This window comes from Nycticebus coucang, chromosome 16 (genome assembly GCF_027406575.1).
Source record: "Nycticebus coucang isolate mNycCou1 chromosome 16, mNycCou1.pri, whole genome shotgun sequence".
Lineage (NCBI taxonomy): Eukaryota > Metazoa > Chordata > Mammalia > Primates > Lorisidae > Nycticebus > Nycticebus coucang.
In genome coordinates this window covers 32,950,270-32,971,333 of record NC_069795.1, presented here as the reverse complement: position 1 = coordinate 32,971,333, position 21,064 = coordinate 32,950,270, and the positions used below count along the sequence as shown (strand labels likewise).

General features: G+C 34.5%; 1 protein-coding gene across 5 annotated transcripts in view; it reads left to right on the top strand.

Annotated features, from left to right (window-relative positions):
• The window catches only part of ROBO1 (roundabout guidance receptor 1), a 1,140,930-nt gene that overhangs the window by 607,349 nt on the left and 512,517 nt on the right, over nt 1-21,064 (top strand). For all 5 annotated transcript variants that reach the window (XM_053565205.1, XM_053565202.1, XM_053565204.1 and 2 more), the window contains one exon: nt 15,226-15,309. In XM_053565205.1, the coding sequence (XP_053421180.1) occupies nt 15,226-15,309 (84 nt within the window). The remainder of the gene's footprint in view (nt 1-15,225; nt 15,310-21,064) is intronic.

The following is a 21,064-nucleotide window of genomic DNA, read 5'->3' as shown; positions in this document are numbered from 1 at the left end:
ACATTCTATGAAGCAAACATCACCCTGATACCAAAACCAGGAAAAGACCCAAACAAAAAGGAGAATTTCAGACCAGTCTCACTCATGAATATAAATGCAAAAATTCTCAACAAAATCCTAGCCAATAGATTACAGCTTATCACCAAAAAGTCATTCATCATGATCAAGTAGGCTTCGTCCCAGGGATGCAAGGCTGGTTTAACATACGCAAGTGCATAAATGTTATGCACCATATTAACAGAGGCAAAAATAAAGATCACCTGATCCTCTCAATAGATGCAGAAAAAGCATTTGATAAAATCCAGCATCCTTTTCTAATTAGAACACTGAAGAGTATAGGCATAGGTGGCACATTTCTAAAACTGATTGAAGCTATCTATGACAAACCCACAGCTAATATTTTACTGAATGGAGTAAAACTGAAAGCTTTTCCCCTTAGAACTGGAACCAGACAAGGTTGTCCTCTGTCACCTTTACTATTCAACGTAGTGCTGGAAGTTCTAGCCAATACAATTAGGCAAGACAAGGAAATAAAGGGAATCCAAATGGGAGCAGAGGAGGTCAAACTCTCCCTCTTTGCTGACAACATGATCTTATAATTAGAGAACCCCAAAGACTCAACCACAGGACTCCTAGAAGTCATCAAAAAATACAGTAATGTTTCAGGATATAAAATCAATGTCCACAAGTCAGTAGCCTTTGTGTACACCAATAACAGTCAAGATGAGAAGCTCATTAAGGACACAACTCCCTTCACCATAGTGTCAAAGAAAATGAAATACCTAGGAATATACCTAACGAAGGAGGTGAAGGACCTCTATAAAGAAAACTATGAAATCCTCAGAAAGGAAATAGCAGAGGATATTAACAAATGGAAGAACATACCATGCTCATGGATGGGAAGAATCAACATTGTTAAAATGTCTATACTCCCCAAAGCAATCTACCTATTCAATGCCATTCCTATCAAAATACCAACATCGTACTTTCAAGATTTGGAAAAAATGATTCTGCGTTTTGTATGGAACCGGAAAAAAACCCATATAGCTAAGGCAGTTCTCTGTAACAAAAATAAAGCTGGGGGCATCAGCATACCAGATTTTAGTCTGTACTACAAAGCCATAGTGCTCAAGACAGCATGGTACTGGCACAAAAACAGAGACATAGACACTTGGAATCGAATTGAAAACCAAGAAATGAAACTAACATTTTACAACCACCTAACCTTTGATAAACCAAACAAGAACATACCTTGGGGGAAAGACTCCCTATTCAATAAATGGTGTTGGGAGAACTGGATGTCTACATGTAAAAGACTGAAACTGGACCCACACCTTTCCCCACTCACAAAAATTGATTCAAGATGGATAAAGGACTTAAACTTAAGGCATGAAACAATAAAAATCCTCCAAGAAAGCATAGGAAAAACACTGGAAGATATTGGCCTGGGGAAAGACTTCCTGAAGGCGACTGCCATGGCAATTGCAACAACAACAAAAATAAACAAATGGGACTTCATTAAACTGAAAAGCTTCTGTACAGCTAAGGAGACAATAACCAAAGCAAAGAGACAACCTACACAATGGGAAAGGATATTTGCATATTTTCAATCAGACAAAAGCTGGATAACTAGGATCTATAGAGAACTCAAATTAATCCACATGAAAAAAGCCAACAATCCCTTATATCAATGGGCAAGAGACATGAATAGAACTTTCTTTAAAGATGACAGACCAATGGCTAACAAACACATGAAAAAATGTTCATCATCTCTATGTATTAGAGAAATGCAAATCAAAACAACCCTGAGATATCATCTGACCCCAGTGAGAATGGCCCACATCACAAAATCTCAAAACTGCAGATGCTGGCGTGAATGTGGAGAGAAGGGAACACTTTTACACTGCTGGTTGGACTGCAAACTAGTACAACCTTTCTGGAAGGAAGTATGGAGAAACCTCAAAGCACTCAAGCTAGACCTCCCATTTGATCCTGCAATTCCATTACTGGGCATCTACCCAGAAGGAAAGAAATCCTTTTATCATAAGGACACTTGTACTAGACTGTTTAATGCAGCTCAATTTACAATCACCAAAATGTGGAAAGAGCCTAAATGCCCACCAACCCAGGAATGGATTAACAAGCTGTGGTATATGTATACCATGGAATACTATTCAGCCATTAAAAAAAATGGAGACTTTACATCCTTCGTATTAACCTGGATGGACGTGGAAGACATTATTCTTAGTAAAGCATCACAAGAATGGAGAAGCATGAATCCTATGTACTCAATTTTGATATGAGGACAATTAATGACAATTATGGTTATGGGGGGGAAACAGAAAGAGGGAAGGAAGGAGGGGTGTGGGGCCTTGGTGTGTGTCACACTTTATGGGGGCAAGACATGATTGCAAGAGGGACTTTACCTAACAATTGCAATCAGTGTAACCTGGCTTATTGTACCCTCAATGAATCCCCAACAAAAAAAAAAAAAAAAAATACACTAATCTTATGACTATTGTGACTCCCACTAGTGTGGTTTTAAGGTTTATATTGCAGTCTTAAGGCATTTTCAAACGTTAGATGTTGCAGAATACAGATGACAGAGATTTTTCCATTGTTATTTGTCTCCTTCAACAGGAGTTAAAAGTAACTATTTACGATTTCTATAATAATTCTCTAAAATGTTGGGACATAGTTACCTTAATTCTGGTAATATATAGAACAAATCAGATTTTTATTACATATTTACAAACTTCAGTTCCCTTTCTCATTTTGCAAGAAAATGTTTCTTTAAGAATTCTAACCTCTAAATCAAAAGTGTTCATAACTCCTAATGGAAAGAGTATTAGTTACTATATTAAACACTTCATCTATTTCCCATATACATACTACCCAGAAGTACGTACGCAAGACCTGCCTTGTTAGAAACAAAACCTTATATTTGCTAGTTGCCTTAGGTTGTTTCCACTGGAAATACTTGTAGAAAGCCTTAAGAATTAAGTTTGAAAAGGCTGAGGTGATATCACAGAGGCCACTGAGTCTACACACGAGCATACCTCTGCAAGTGCTACAAATAAGTTTATTGTGAACCATAAGGCAGTGACCACAGAAGAAGGAATCTAGCTGAGGCAATAGCTGCACATTTGAATGTGCAGTATAGTTGTCGAAATGCATTTCTACTAATGAGGCCATATTACGTAAGAAATAAGCAATAAATAGTTCATCGCATCTTCCTTATGAGCCACTCAGATAATCTCACTAACTAGAAAGTCTCTTCTCACGTGAATCCTATTGGAAGAAAAACCTACTGAGGACTGCTTCCTACTGTGTTTAGAATTGTTAACCATTGGTAATGAATGGTCTTCACCATCAGCCAAGAGCATTGGTGCCCAGATCATATTTTTACATAATAAACTATCCCTACTATTACTTGAATATGAGTAATTAAATAAGGAGTCTAATGTCTTTTAAGGTATCTGGTGTTTATAGTTCAGGACCCTCACTCCCCTCTGCATACATCCCCATATTCCTTGGAAAAAGCTACAGTGAGCACTGTTTAGGTGGCGGGCACCCTGATAGCCCTGACTCAAGCATTATAAAAGCTACCCATGTAACAAAAACATTTGTACTCTTTAATATTTTGAAATTTAAAATATAGCCACTTCCACTTTACAGACTTCCATTCATTTGCAATAAAAATGTCTCTTTTGGAACAACATTTGTGAGTGAAATATATCACATCACAGTAAAAGTACTTGTGAGAATAAAAGCTGGCACATTTTCTTACTAAAAAACACAAATGCAAGTTCAAGCATCAGCAGAGAGGACAAAATAAATGAAGAGGAAGTAAAACGTAGTCAATATCTTATAGTTAGCATATGTAATTATAATAAATAGTATATATTTATTACTATACATATATAACATAGATGTATGTAATTAATCAGACTGAATTAGCAGGGAAAGGGAATGCAGTTGTAAAATGCTGCTTGACTTTATAAAATAGAACTGTCCACAGGCTGTCAGCCAAGGAGAGTGAAACAGTAAAGGAAGAAGAATCTGGTGGGAGCGCATCTGATCACCAGCCTCCTACCTGAGAGAATTTGCTTCCGTGAAACCACTCGTACCATAACCATTGTTACCAACAGCCTTTCTTTAAGGGGAAGTGAGGGAGGATGCAAGGAAAATATCAAACGAGAGGGGGTTTTTTGTTTGTTTTGTTTAAAAAGAAAAGATATAACCATCCTTGCCACTCTCAGACAGAGGGGAAATCAATGGCAGTGGATGAATGGGGGGTAAGCCTCTGTCACTCTCTCTGGTCCTCGATTGGACACAGCTAATCCCTGTGACCTTTAGGAAAGCTGAAGGAATAAAACGACCCTGATAATCAAAAGCACAATTAGAATGAACAGTGTAAAACCGTGACTGTGGTTAGAGCAAGCAGACAATGGAGAGACTGCGGAGGAAATTTGTCCCTTTAGCAGTTGAGTGAAAGCAGCCTTAGAGAAGCCCTTAATGGTCACAGATGGATGGCAGGCAGGACTCACAAGACCCTGGAGGGAGGGCAGGTGGGAAGGAACTGTCAACTGCCATGTGACCAGGGGCCCAACTTGCAGATGCTTCAGACTTTCCCCCACCTCTCTCCAAGACACCAAGCACAATTTCTGTGCTTCTAAAGGACACTGCAAAAGAAGTTACACAGGCGTTGAAATACCACTGGGCAAAAAAAAAGTTTTCTTTTAATGGTGAAGAAATCTGTATAGTAATTTAATATCAAGTGCTTTTTCTTCTCAAGAAATATATAATAATTCAAAGAATTCATCTTTGTCATCTTTGCTTTGTTGGCAAGTAAGCAAACTAAGGTCTCTGATTCAAGGAGCCTGCCATAATGATGGCGTGCTGGGTATGTAGAAATACCTCCTGAATGATTCAGTCAGGTGTTTGTGTAAATGAGGGCTGAAAAAATTCAATGGAGAATATGAGAGGAAAAAAGGCAAAAATGAACACTTTCACAATCTACTTTTCTCTGAATTTTAACTGAAGCACGTTATATACCTACATGTCAACTCCCAATGAGGCAAATATGTAAGATATTGCTCTTTAAAAATTAGTAGAAGACTCTTTCAAATTGATGTCTAATTTGGATTAATTATTATCTAGTAATAACAAACACTCACTGACTTCATAATAGGTGTCTCGGACTATCGTAAGACCTTTACAAATGTTTGCTTATTTAATCCTCACATTGCTTCTGTGAAACATATGCTATTATTTTACTTTTTATAGATAAAGAAACTGAGACCTGTCAAATAAATATTTTACATTTTATAGATGAAGAAACCTTGTCCAAAGCCACATGATGAGATAGTGATTCTTAGACATTATATTATATTGATTACCTAGATAAATAATAATACATACTTATGATGATTCCAAAATGCCAAGTAAATCATTTCATATTTTGACTGAATTAAACAAATCATGTCGCTCTTACGTGAATGTCATTCACCATGGTAACTAAACTAAACATGGTTCATTAACACACCTAAGGAAGTGGTAATAAAGTCACATATTCTATGATGAGAAAAGAGCCTTGGTTAAAGGATAAGGAGTTCCCAGTTTTTACTCAGAACCTGAGATGTGTTCATCAGATCCCAAATGCAGATTTCTTCCTCTACAAAAGAAAGATCCTATTTCTTCTCTTTTCCCCATCATCATTTTAGTGCTATGCAAGGAGCACTATATTAATTTAGGTATTACTATTTTGCAATTTCTGTACCTTAAAATACAAGTTGTATTTGTCCACACTACCAGGCAGCTGGGACACCACCTGTTAACTAACTTCAAGCACCATTTAATTAGTCTGGGTCGAAGTTTCCGTATGCTTTGACTGGAAGGGAATGGAACAGTAGCAGATGCTAAGCACAGTGAAAGAAAAGGCTTTGAATACCAGGGCAAAGTGGGTGGAGAGAATTACAAAAAAAAAGTCAATACATGGAGAGATCCAGACATACTAGTAAAATAGACTGGAAATTAACTCTCACAGATAAGTTCAAGGCAGCAAATCTCTGCAGATTAAATTGTATCCCACAAAGGTATCTGTCATGTCAGATATTATTAGGATTTTATTTGAGGGTTTTGAATGAATGCAGACCTCAACTGGATAATTGGCTTAGTTTCTAATTATATAAAGGGATGGTCATCACTTTTTTTTTCATGGAGAACCTCTATGAATTTCTTAGCCCAAGGATTCAGACATCAAAGAAAAAAAAAATGTCATGTTAAAGGATAATTTTCCCATTTACTTCAAGAGCTCTGCTTTGTTGGTGTTTCTATAGGTGAGATCTGGAAACAAATTATTTTAAATCTATGAGCATTTCTCCATCAGTAGAATGATTTCCATACAGAGGTACTCTATCGTGTTTTATCAAATTAAGTTGGATTTAAATGAGTTAAAAAGCTTCTTCTGTGGCATTTGTATCCTTCTGAGTCACAAGTTTATCTATTTTAATGTATTTACCTTGCTAACATTTCATTAGCTTAGTTAAGGCTAGTAGAATTCATACATATATTATTTTGTTATTAATGTTTTTTCTCCAACATGTGTCGCGTGTCTATTATTTAGTAGTATTTCATTAGCCTGGTGTAGCTGGATTCATTTAAACAAAACTGTACTAGAGAAAATTGTGTAGTAACTCTACCTTTTTTTCTGAGTCAGGAACACTTTGGGATATCCAAAAACAGAATATAGTATTGGCAAACCGAATGTTAATTACAAAATGTATCATATCACTTCAAGAGCAGCCTGTCAAAAAATATATCCCATTAATTCAAATCTGGGTATATCTACATTTATATCTGTATGTCTATATCTGAGATTACTCAAATCAGAGGGTGTTTGTAGAACCAAAATACAATTCATCTACCTGGCAATATTTAAATTCCTCCCTTGTTTTATTCACATTACAATATTTTTTGAGTATTGCCACTACTTATTACTCTTTCCTTTATATCCAGTTTGTTGATGATCCTCTTTTAACATACAAGAAGGAAAACTCTCACCAAGAAAACCTTCACCTGAATTAAGTTAAACAAGATTTTATTTTTAGCATATATATTTACAGGGATGGGAGAAAGATATAGTAATTTATCATACTGCATTACAAATCAGATTTATAGCGAATGCAATATCCCAACTAAGAAAATAATTCATATTCATTCATTTAGACAAGTTATCTACATATTAAACTCTTGACTTCAGCAAAGCTACACCACAATGCTTCTTTCAATCATTCAAGAAAAGTTATATTAATTGCCTACTCTGGTCTTAAACACCCCACTTGGCGTAGGAAGATACATAACACAGGACCCTGTCTAAGCGCCCTTAAGCTTATTCCAAAACATGCATCCTTTTTGTTGAAGAATAATTTTTTTTAAATAGTAATTGTCAAAAAGAAAAGAATCTGAATTTATCTCGATTTTATTCAGTAGTTTGTTCCTCAAATCAATATATTTTAACATATTATATACAAAGCCTTAAGCTTTTTCGACCTAAATATTAAAAACAATTGATCTCGGGCGGCCCCTGTGACTCAAAGAGTAGGGCGCCGGTCCCATATGCCGGAGGTGGCCGGTTCAAACCCAGCTCCGGCCAAAAACCACAAAAAAAAATAAATAAATAAAATAAAATAAAAACAATTGATCTCATGCAGACAGATAGTAGAATGATGATTACCAGAGGCTTGGAAGCGTAGCAATGAGGAAAGGATAATGTGGGGGTGCAAATATATCATTAGACCGATTGAATGAAAAATTATGATAGTACAACAAAGTTACTATAATCAACAATAAGTTTGGGTATACTTTAAAATAACCCATACTTTAATGTTTTATTGTGTATTTCTTGATTAAATGTAACTTACTAGACTACCTTATTAAATACTTTATGTTGTCTTGTCTATAAAATGAGACAGTGCAGAAGCCCTGGTGATAAGCTTAAAGGAGCTCAGGAATAGATTGGTGAAATTATCCAGTCTTACTGTTCAGTGACCGGTAAATAAAAAATCCCTAACCTGGTGTTTCATTGTTTATATGCTATTGAAAGTTCATCTAGTTCAGTGGTTCTCAACCTGTGGGTCGCGAACCCTTTTTAACAATGAAAATACATTGCAGCATTAGGAAGTTTGAGAACCACTGATCTAGTTCCTAGAATTAGATAGATGAATAAAGAGAGGCCATTGGTGATAGGGAAAAGAGGAGTGTTTCGAAGTCAGAAATCATTTGGTATCATATTTCAAATCCTGTACTTACTAATTGCATGACTGAGGCCAGAGAACTTTTTGAGCATAATAAAAATGGGAAAATTAAGGAGAAGCATGATGACGGTGATGGTGATGGTTATGGTCATGATAGAACTGTAAGAATTATGTAAGAATACATACATGCATATAAAATGATATGTTATATCAAATAAACTAAAGCATTATATATTATTTGTGATTATAATGAGTGCAGTTTTTACTTCCTTTTCTTTACATCTGATTTATTCAATTATCTAGTGACATAAACCTAAAGAGGAAAAAAGGCCTATATTTAGAGATCATTGTATGAAATCCATTTTTTAACTTAACGCAATATCTGTATCTCTGGTCACAGGTTAAAATTACTTACTCTATTATTAAGTTTACTTAGTTTAGCCAAATATAAAGCTGCTCTTGTTTTTTTCTTCTCAACAGAGTTGGAAGCTAAAGCTTTCAAAATTTGAGAGAATCAGCCAGTCACTAAAAATTTTATCTAAATACATGTTACATCAATTTTAATATTTGGTTTTATTTTATCTAAACATACTTTCTAACAATCATTATTTACATGAATCATTGTAATCATGAATCATCTATTTGTGAAAGAAATATAAAAAAGCAGTCTTAGTTTTTCTTAATGATAACAACAAGAGACAATTTTAGTTTTTCTTTAAAACAGGTTGTAACACATTGTTTTCTGTTACCACATTGCTGCTTTAAAAAAATAGTATATTCAACATTTAGTAGCACAGTTTTTAACATGATACATATTACATTTAATGGTTGATAAAATAAAGGCTTCTTCAAAAGTCATTCAGTGCTACTGGAATCAATTTCCTTATTTGCTTTATTCATTAATTTTTATAAACTAGATACTGCCAAAAAGCACCTACTGATTTGTTTTCTCTTCATTTCTAAACATAAAATGTATTTCTCCCCTTATTTCCAGTTCCAATGAATGGTACTAAGAATGATGTACATTCAACAATTATTTTAACCATCCATGATTAAAGCAGAAGTTTGAATTTAACTTTAATCATCCGGCATTCTTTTTAAAAATATTATTATTTTTAATTCAATTTTTATTAAATCATAACTGTATACATTTATGGGGTACAATGTGATGATATGATATACAATGTGAAATGCTTAAATCAGACTGATTAACATAACTATCACCTCACTTACTTTTTGTGGTAAGACATTTATAATATGCTCTTAGTTGTTTTGAAATGTACCCTTGCATTGTACATATTAGTGAGATCCCACCAAATACCCTCCCTCCCTTCACTCTCCCCCCGCCCATCCCCTTCCTTCTGGATTATGCTTATTTTTTACCATTCGTATGAATGTGTAAGTGATGTGACATAAATTTAAAGCTTCACAAATATAGGTTTTTGTACTTAATTTTGCGATTCATTGCCTGGGTTTCTAATTAAATGTTCTCAGTACTCCACTTAAAGTTCCCATTCCCTGCATTCCTCTTGATTAGTTGGAAAGAATCAATGAGAATCGATCCAATTTGTAGAACACAATTGTCATATTGATAGTAGTTTATATTCATTTGCTTTTCCCTGATCTTTTATTAATGGTCATCTTTAAAATGTCAATTAATGCCGAAGTGCCACAGAGTGATAATGCAAATCTGTGAAGAAACTAGCTTGACACTTACAGTAGGGTAAAAGGAGGAAGCCTGACGTTTAGTGTGGTATTTAAATTACTGAGTAAGACAGAGAGGAAGAATAAGTTTCACAACCCTAATGTATTGAGCTGTGAGTTACAAACCTAATTTAAAAATTAAAAATAAATAAATAAAACTCTAAATTTAAACCAAACACTTTTCTCTTAGGCCTCTACATTTCCACAGTATAGCACTGGCTGACCTGGTAGGACAAACAATGTAGAGAAATATGGCTTGAATATTTCTACAAACATGAGTCTTTGTACTACAAAAATGAGATTCACTCTTTTAATCATATCACCAGTGAAGAGAAATACCATTGCATGAATGTGATGCTGACTATAAAGAAAGTTTTAGACCCCTCAGACATCATACACCATACTTTAAATGTTTTGACTTCTTCATAAAAGGTTGAGTGGTGGGTAGTATCATATCATATTTACTTTAGTTCCTTCTCACAAGATCTTTTGTTCTAAACATTTGAAAGTTAGAAATACCATGAAACCTCACTCAATTGTTCTACACGTGTTCCCTAAAAACCAGTAATGTTATTTTTTTGGAGACTTTACGTTGGGTGTTACGCCTTGATTGAATTCAGATCAAGCCCTGTTTGCAGGGTCCTCTTTCCACTCTTAGTCAGCTGCTATTAATGATACTGTTTGATTACTGAATTAAAGTGACAACTACATGATCCATTCATTATAAAAGTATATTTTTTCTATTTGCAGTTAGTAAATAACCTCTGGAGTGATACTTCTACAGTATGTTGTGTCCCAATCGTTTTACAACCAATAGATTTAGGGGATTGGCAAATTGCTGGACAAAAGATATAAAACTTCACTTAAATGGGAGGAATAAATTCAAGAGATCTATAGTACAACATGGTGACTGGAGTTAATAACAATGTATGGGAGTCTTGACCACCACTAAAAATCGTCAATTTTAAGAGTTCTCACCACAAAAATAAATGGTGTGTGAGGTAATACATACGTTATGAGCCATTCCACAGTGAACTCATATTTCAAAACATATTGTGCACTATTTTTAATTTGTCATTTAAAAATTAATGTTTAAAAACTTGAAATTTGCTCTCTCTCATCTTCTCTCCTTCATGAGAGGGTCCCACATCCAACCTTCTTCAGAAATGCTCTAAACTTTCTCTTTAAATAAATAAAAGGGAAAGAAGAAATAAAAACCTAAAACTTTAATGAATTGTTATATTTAAGAATAAAGATTCCAGTGATGCCTATGGCTCAAGGAGTAGGGCGTCAGACCTGTATACTGCGGGTGGCAGGTTCAAGCCCGGCCCAGCCAAAACTGCAAAAAATAATAAGAAGAAGAATAAAGAGTCCTTGAAGAAAATTTATATTGTACAGATCTTTACATCTTTTTTATTAGTCACTTCTCGTATCAAATTTGTGAAAGACTATTTTAAGATGGTCCACTCAGATATCATGTATGGATAGATACATTACCTTATATATTATAAATTTAAGTCTGGCATACAACCCCATCCCTCAAAGAATAAATATAACTAGGTATCAAATTTTGTATAAATGGTTAATGGCTAAAGTTCAATGTTAACCCAAGACACTAACATTTAACTGAATTGTAAAATGTGCACAATATTTTCCACATTTATTTAAAATACGTAACATAGAGAATATAAGAAAGGAGTAGGTGAAGGGGTAGCTGATGAGTTTAGCAGTTGAGGGAAAGCATGAGGTCTCTTGGAATTCACATGAAATTTGCCTGGCAATAGAAGTAAGATTTGGTTCTGAATAGGACACCTAATAGAAAGATGGAGAAGTTACATTATGTTATGAAAGACAATTGAACCCATCAGTCTACATGAAAATATCTATAGAAAGCATGTTGAAAAAACACATGAAATCTGGAGCCCTAAGCGACACAGGCATTTAAGGAGTGTGGGAGAGAAGCAGGCTGTCACAGATGAGGCATTAGCTCTGCTTGTCGCCACAGGTCAGTATGACAGTCAATGGACAGAAAAATCTAGACAGAAGATTTTTACAACCAAACGTAAAAGATGGAACTCAGGTATAACATTGAATTTGATTGCCTTGAAAAGCAGTGAAGGCCAAATGGCCACTAAATTCACAAGCTTATGTATCTGATGGACGATTGTTATAAGGGTCCATCTGACCCATTTCTAACCCTGAATGCCTGATACTGATTCACGACTTCCTTTTTATATTGAAAAAATGTTCTATGTGATTTCATAGATGAGGGGGACGCAGTAGGGCTACAGTAGCACTTAAGTATAGCAATTCTGCCCCCAAGTATGATTACTGGTGCAGAAATAACATTTATGTGTTTTCAAGCTGTTTCAGACTGAAAGTTTGCCACTTAAGTGAGGTTTGCCTTTTTGGCTATTACCTTTGCACTTATTTATTTATTATCTTATGTCCAATATAAGGTTGGTGAGTATATAAATGAAAAGCAGAGAGAATACTTGACCCTCAGAAATTCGCAGTATATTTGGAGGGATAAATACATAAAATCTAGCACTACTTGCACCAGTGCATTTCCAGGTAGGATGGTTAGTAGTTTTTATCAATTGCCGCCCACCTACTTTAATTCAGACCTAAAGGACCCTAAATCCAGAGTTGGAGTATAAGGAAACATCCTTTAAATATGGTAGACACAAAACAATCTCTTGCCACATTATCTTCCAGTCCATGGCTCACATAATCAATACCATTTAACAAAAAAATTTAAGCAAATATCTTTTTGGCTTCCTTTGAATTACTCCTCCAGTCCAGACACTATTTCACGTCATTGTTATCTTTCAACAGGAAGGAAGAGCAAGAAAAAAATAGTGAAGTTACTAAAAAATGGCACCTTTTGTTTTCATTAGGTCTAGTACATCATTAATTAAAGACAGAGCTAGGTAGAAAGAATGGGCTTTACAGATATGGTAAGATTCATTAATTAATGCTAAGTCTGTTTTTTATAAGAGTCTAAGAAGGGGCCACAAGGGTTATAGGTGAGAACAGAGAAGCAAGTTAATAAACACTCAGATGGAGTAAGTTACACAGAAGGAAAAACATACTTCAAATAGATGCAGGCATCTTATTTCAAATCATATTAAACTTACTTCTCTCTTCTCTATTGCTTTTATAATAATATCCTTATTCTCAGTAAGGATTCCACAATAAAGAGTGTATAAACCTTATCCTGAAAATCTTGTGTAGACAATGTGCTTTATTTTAGTTCATGTTGTGGGTTTAGGTGAATTTCATAGTATTTTTAACAGCGTGATTGGAAATACATGAGTCCATTTTAAGTAAACATCCTTTGGGTATTAAAAATAGGACTTCCCTTAGAAGTTTGCCTTTTTTACTAAAAAAATATTAATTGGTAAAATTAAAGTGACCCTAAATGAGTTGTGTCCTTATAAACAAGCTGTAGGTAAGCATGGGTGGGCCTCTTAAAATCCCTGTAATATACATTTGACCATGCAACTTCTGTTTATCTTTCTACATTAACTTGTTTTATTCGGTTCATCTGCATGAGTACTATTAGTTTGTGGCAGAATGTTGGGAACAGCGCCTCAAAATTCAGAAAGATGCCTGCTTCCCATTTTGTCTTGTTGATGTCACTCAAAACTTTGACTTAAGTATCTTATGTTACAGGCTGGAGAGCAAGAAAGTGGACACTTTCTCTCTTTACCACTTCTAATGTTGATTTTAAAAATAAATATGGAACCAGCCATCACTAGAGAGGCAAGAATCAATGAAGCAAAAATGAGCATTTTTTTCTCCTTTGTTTTGCATAGATCTGAACATTTTTTTCCTCCAGTTTAATCACATCAGGTTAATTATGTGACATTGGTGGCAGGGAAGAGGGAAGGCAGGGATTTTAGAGTAGATAAATGTGCTCCATGCAAAAACCACCAAGCAGACTCGCTTTAGACTTTTTATTCCTTTTTAAAATTTTTCTAAATCACTCTCGTATAGCTGTGTCTTAAGATAAAACATGTCAACCTCACTGCAAACTCACAGACATAAAATGAAGGACTTCTGCGATGTTTCTAGAGGGGCATTACTGTGTACTCCCTGGCTCATTCATAAGTGATACACTTTCTTCCCACGTGAACATCTGTGATTCGTCACTGCTCAGAGAAATCCTCTGTAGACACTGTGTAAGGTGATAAAACGCCTGCAGAACGTCAGAACCTGAATGACCTCTGACTCTCCATTATTCAGCAGAGCAGGTACACTCTTGGTTTTTATTGTGTCCGTGTCTGCTTATCAGCAGTGGAGCTGTAAACAGCGCCCGTCTTTATCTAACACACATATTCGTAGATAGGACACGCAAAGTGCACAGGGAAATTCAGTTGTCCTCTCCGGCTTCTTTACATTCATATACTGCAACGAAGCTTCTAGATACTAGACCTCGAGCACTGTGCTTAGCTTCATCGCTAAAATTCTACGGAAGAGTATTGATGTTCAATTTCAAAAACAGGGAAAAAACATTTTTTTTAATTTGAGAAAAATAAGATGAATGAAAATACTTATGTGGTTCAGTGTAATATACGACCTTAAGCCATATGGAATGTTTTTAAATATTCAAACCCAAATATCTGAAGTTAGAGGTTGTTTTACTCATGCATTCATTTTGGTAAATTTTTTATCAGTTCTTTAAGATGACAAATTGTTGCCTTCAGAAAGATGTGATGTGCCACTTTCTTTGCTGTTTCTCATAAAAAGTATGACAATTTTATCATCCTCCTTATGTGACAAGATCCTGCTTTTCCCCACACCCTCCCCCCTATATGAGGTACAATCCCTGGAGTCTGTAATTGCCAGGAGATGAAGCGATGATGGGGAGTGATCACAGTCAATAGCTTTGATTAACAATAAGGTAGAAAATTAGCAATGCTAGCATTCAGCTACCCTGCCCTCTCCCTCCTCCATATGCTCCCTCAGTCCGCGCTGCGGCCTCACAGAGGGCAGTCGCCAGCTTTGAAGTGCAGGAAAGGTGCAGGCAGAGCACAGAATTAGGGAAATTAAGAAGAGAAATTGTAAACCGTGATGCTGAGACCTTGGCAAGGCTCAGTGTGCCGCAGTGGGGGCAAGGATGAAGTGTGCTGTGTGTTGTCCTTGTGTGTTCTCCTGTCACATGTGGATTTACTTGTGTCTGGACATACTGTGATCGAAATGGCAACTACTGTTACTACTGTGACCCCATCAGCAGCTCTGGTGTTGTTTCCGACAGACCCTGAAGACCTAGACAGGGGGAACGACAACGGGACGCCGATCCCCACCTCTGATAACGATGACAATTCGCTGGGCTACACAGGTAGAGTGTTTCTTTGCCAAATACTAACTTTCTCCTAAATGCCGCCACCTCCATCAATCATCAACCACCTGTGTAAAATTATCTAACCATCCCTGCTTCCAGCTAACAAACACAAAAACTTCTCCTCATTTTCGAGACTTCATTCTGTAGCTGAGGTCAAATTGCTAAAGTAAACACTTCTGAGAACAGAAATTTAACATGAAAACTGCACTCATATTCATGGTTTGTCTATTTTTAATATAAAAGAATGCTCATCACTCTGAAATTTTGGTATTATTAATATATGGAAAGGGATAATATTTTCTGAGAAATTAAAATCCAACTAAATTGCTATTACCTGCAAATAACTGGGTTTTAAAATTATCTGTACTTATTTTGTTACACTTATCTTAACAGAAGACAAACTCTTAACAAGAGTGATGCAATTCATAATTACTAACTTCCATCTCAGGATTATATTTGCATGATTTATTGTTACCTTATCCAACAACTACTTCTGAAATAGATGCATGTGTATGCCAACATAAAAGTAACAATTAATTAATTATATGTGTTGCAAGTAACTCGTGCATATAGTTTAAGAGTGATCACCCTGGAAATATGTGAATGTTTCATGCAGAATTTCCAAGTGTAGTTCTAAATACAAATACATGAGTTACACATGTAACTCTGAGATAATTTGATTAAAACTTTAAACAGGGAAAAAGAAGGTATTACTTAAACCCCCTGAATCAAATGAATGATATAATAGTGGTCTTGCGTTAGAGCAGCTAGTTATTATGTCCTTTTCATAAGTCCTTGTTAACACAATTCTCTATAGACTTAGCAAGGTTGTGGCTGTGGATATTTATTTTTTGTGTGAGGTGGGCTACTTGGAGTTAGAGATCATGGAGACCTCTTCGGTATCACTGCAATCATACAGATGAGTTTGGTTAAAAAAAAAAAAAAGAATAATCCAATAGAGACATTTCATTTTAGATAAAATAATAAAGCAATACTTTACTTTGGAAAAATGCTGTCTGTATTCATTGAAATATTACTCTCCAATTTTATACCTTATCTGTATAACTTTAGATTTTAAACACTTGGAATAAGTATTAAAATAATAAGACCTTTATAAATAACTTTAATATTCATTATATTTCACTCCTGTAGATAACTCATTCCCATTTTATTCCTATCTTTTAAAATAAGAATAAATAATAAAGGACCAACAAATTATAAATCCGTTGGGGCAAGATAGGGAGTTGCTATGATATTTTTGCTATGATATTTTTCTGGAAACTTAGCTAGAAAAGAGTTATTAATGTCATACTTTAGTATCATAAATACTGAGGACATTCGTATTTATGAGAGAAGGAATCCAAAGTTGTATTCTTTCTTGGGGATTTCTCATTTGCCAACGCATCTTAGGTCTCTTCCCTTGTTCTCACCCAGTCTAAACAGCTGTATTGTTTAGATCCACTAATCAGGTTTGCTCTTTGTCTTTTATGGATTTCCTGAAAAATTACATATACCCAATGCATAAATCATGTTAGGGTGTCGAATTAAAAGCATTTAAATAGCAATGTATTTAAGACTAAATGTAGTATTTTTTATTTTTAATCCGTAAGATTTGTGCTATTACATATATAATTAGGTAAATTAATATGAGGTAATAAACTTATAAGATTTTTTTTATAGTCTACAACAGAAATATTTAAAGTAGTACAAACATAATGCCAAGTGACTGGAAGATATTCCTCTGAATAACCTTGTTCCTGGTACTGTAACTATTTTTTAACAATCCAGTACTAAAGGAAGCTTATTCTGTATGTTTTGTTTCAGTAAATTCCTGAGTATTCAGAAACCTATTTCTGCTGCATGAATTAAACATGCTGTTTAAGTCTCTTTTAGTTGCATGTTTACCATATTTTTACTCATTAAAAACCTTCATTGGAAGTGATAGAAAAAAATAAAATAGAAAAAATATTTTTTGCTGTTTGATAATAATCATAAGGATCTTAATTAGCTCTGAAGTAATAGCTTAAAGTATTACTTAAAATTACTTACATATTTCCTTTTCTTTTGTGTGCACATGTGCATGTGTGTGCGTATGTGTGTGTGTAAGAGAGAAAAAGAGAGAGAACTCCCTTCACTGCCATCATAGGTAATTGAGTTGATAGAATCTTTATGTAAGAGGAAATTCAGTTCAGAGTAAAGTGAGATGGTCTATCTGTTCAGGAACATCTTTGTAAATTTAATGTAAGTTGTCACTTGTTTCATATGTCAAGAATTAGTAAAACTGGCTATAGTAACAAGAACATTTAAGAAATCAAATATACATATTAAGTACCTTAGATAATGTACAATGAAATCATCAAATAAATCATTGATATGAATTAGTTACTAGACAGATTACCATAGATGTTAACAAGCAAATGAATCAGGTATTATTTGTGGAGCCCATATCTTTTGCACAATACATTAAAATGATTGCTCAATTTATATATATTAAATGTTTACTTTTTAGTACCTGTTACTTCATTTCATTGAGGTGACATGATAGACTTTTCTTCCCCACCCTAGCATCTAATGTATATTAAAAAAGAAAAGGAATCTATGCAATTGTGAAGCACATTTTGGGGGAGCATGAAAACATTACCATCATTTCAGTAAAATTCATATCTCCCTATGTCCTCTTTTTTTTGAATACTAAAAAGAGTATTTTTTCTACTGCAAACTAATTTGTTACTACAACATCTGCTCTGATACTCAACCCATTTGGGACCATCACTATCAAACTAACCTACACAACTAGAATGCCTGTCAGACACATGAATTTATATTTTATCAATGATCCAGTCAACACTTGATAATACCTCTTAATAGAAGTTGCTGCTTTATCATATACCGTTCTCATCTACATCATGTAAGTGATTTAGTTGAGAATGTTGGGAAAATGGTAACACAGAGTTTCAGGGAAGGAACGTTGACAGACTCCTTTTTGCCTTTGCATCTCTAGATGAAATACTACAAAGCCGTGCATGGTTTTACAATGTTTCACTTTCACTCTTACCAGTCCATGAATGCAAAACATTTGATAAGGTGGCACTCAGGTATGTTATTAAAGTGGACTTTGCATTATTTACAATAAAGTAGTCCATTTCTTGCTTAACTAAGCGTGTCATAAATATTGGGGGTTTTTAAATTCAAGTAAGAGCACAAGTAAGAAGGGGTTTCGAATCAGCACTTCTTGGGTTCAGACAATACCCCAAAGAGGTTGGTTATGTAGTAATCAATAAATAACAGGGATTCTGAAAACAGAGTGTTTATTGATTGCTGAAAGTGCATAGGTTGTTAAACAAATATGAAAAAATTAAGTAGTATGTTTAAGAATATTTAAATTTTAGAAACATACATATAATTCATGTACAGGTTTCTGGCAAAAGCTTTAATCAAGGACACAGAATATAAAGAAAAGTTTATTAATCTTAAAATTTCAGGAAGTGAGGGCTAATGATATCTGGAAAGCAGTTAAGTAGGAAAGGAATCTAAATGTATTCATTTTTCTGAGTAGCAAAACAATGTAAATTTGATTTATAGTCTCTAAAATATATCCCCCATCCCCATTTTTACATACTAAAAGTAATGTAATGCCCCCCCTCCACAGGTCTGTTCTAAGAATTAGTCTCCCATTTTGAGAGTAGCATATTGGAAGAAAAGCTAAAGCAAATTGAAAAATCTTAAAACTGAATAATTATTGGAGTTATATTGGTGTCCATTCAAACTATCCATACAATGTCAGAATTTCCAGAGTAATTTCAAATAGACATCCTAGAGTTTTCCACACTTCCGCCAATTAAAGTTTGGTGATAATTCTGTCTAGAGAGAATCAAAACTCTTCTGTTTCTTTACATTCTTAATTGCATAGCTTCACCATTAAAATCAAACAGAAACTCCATTTTGACATGGAAACTTCTAAAATTTATGTGTTGATATTAATAACAAAGTTATCATTACTTCTTGTATATAAGGAAGTTTTATTGCTTCTTGTATATAAGGCAGTTTTCTAAGCACTTTACATACAGTATCTCATTTAATCTTTATAGCAACCTTCTCAGAAGATTCTATTAATTAATAGTGATATTTTCTTTAATATTCTAAATGATAGCCAAAATTATTTATTTATTTAGTGGGACAGAATGTCTCTTTGTCAACCTTGGTAAAGTACCATGGCATCGCAGCTCACAGCAACCTCAAACTCTGGGACTCAAGCAATTCTATTGCCTCAGCCTCCCAAGTAGCTGGGACTACAGTTCCTGCCCCAAGACCCAGCTATTTTTAGAGATGAAGTCTTGCTCTGGCTCAGGCTAGTCGCAAACTCCTGAGCTCAAGCAATCCACCTGCCTCAGCCTTCCAGAGTGCTGGGATTACAAGTATGAGCCACCATGCCCGGCCAAATAGTCAAAATTAATTACACATTTCCAATTTCATAGGACCTTGAATTTAAATGAGGTTGTCTCTATAAATTACAGTGGAACGTGTAGTTGGAAACTGAACAGGTCAGTCTTACACCTTCTTCAGAGCTGCACAGTTCAAGTAATCAATATTTTAAGTCTTTGCTAATTCCCATTTAGGTTATTACAACAATAATTAATGCACATTTTAAAAAATGACAAAGAACAAAAGTTTTAATAACAATAAGTAGGTTTCTAATCTATTTCTCCATCCTTGAGCCCATGTCCCTTAATCAACCTTTTGCCTTGCTTTTTATATGTTTCTTCCAATAGTTTCCATCATATTTTTAACTATTCACAAGTACTTCTTAATTTATCTATATACACATTACCTAGTAAATACTTTTTCCTATTCTCTCATTAGCACATCCTTTGTTTAATTAATACTCAAAGTTTACATATGTATAACTAAGCAAATTGTCCTTAGATGAGTCTACTACAGAGTCATGTAGAATACTATAGTCACTTTTTCTTCTTCAAATGTAATTGCTAATTTTTTGGAGTTAATAATTGTATTTTTTAAATTCCTAAATTCTCAGTCCTGTGCAATATTACATCAACCTGTGATTTTCCTTGACATTTTGCTTAAATTTCTCATTGTGTTTGTCCCAAAATGAACGATTTACCTATAGACTTGGGACTTTCTCATACCATCCTTTTATGCTGGATCTTCTATTTCCTAATCTCATTTCTTCCCCTTTACTGGTTTATCCTCTTCTTAAGAGAAGTCTGCCCTCCAGAAAGCACAGTCTAGGAAAACATTAAAAACAAAACCATGCTTTGTGCTGGTTTGTTGTTTATTTGATTTTCTTGGTTATAGTAGACACTAGATAGGCCCTTTCCAACTAGAAAACCGTTAATTTCAGTTACAAGAAATTTTCTTAAATTATTATTTTTTCCCCTGATTTCTACTTTCTCTGCTCTCTTTTGAAATTACTTTAGTCAGACCATGGCCCAGTTAGATTGATTCATCAATCTTTTATCTTCTCTAATTTCTATTTCTTTGTTATTCTCTTTCCAATTTTTTGGAAAGTAGCCTTTATATTTATTGTCCAGTAATATTTTAAGCAAAAATTTGTATTTGTTTATCATATAGTCAGCTTCTGAAAGCTCTTTCTTATTCCTATGTTGTCCAAAGAGCATGAGTCTTCCATGAGAAGATTTTTTAATTTTTCTGACTCAGCTGATGTTTCTACTCCACATCCACAGTTTGCAACATGCTGACGGAAGATCAGAGATCCACTCAAAATTTATAA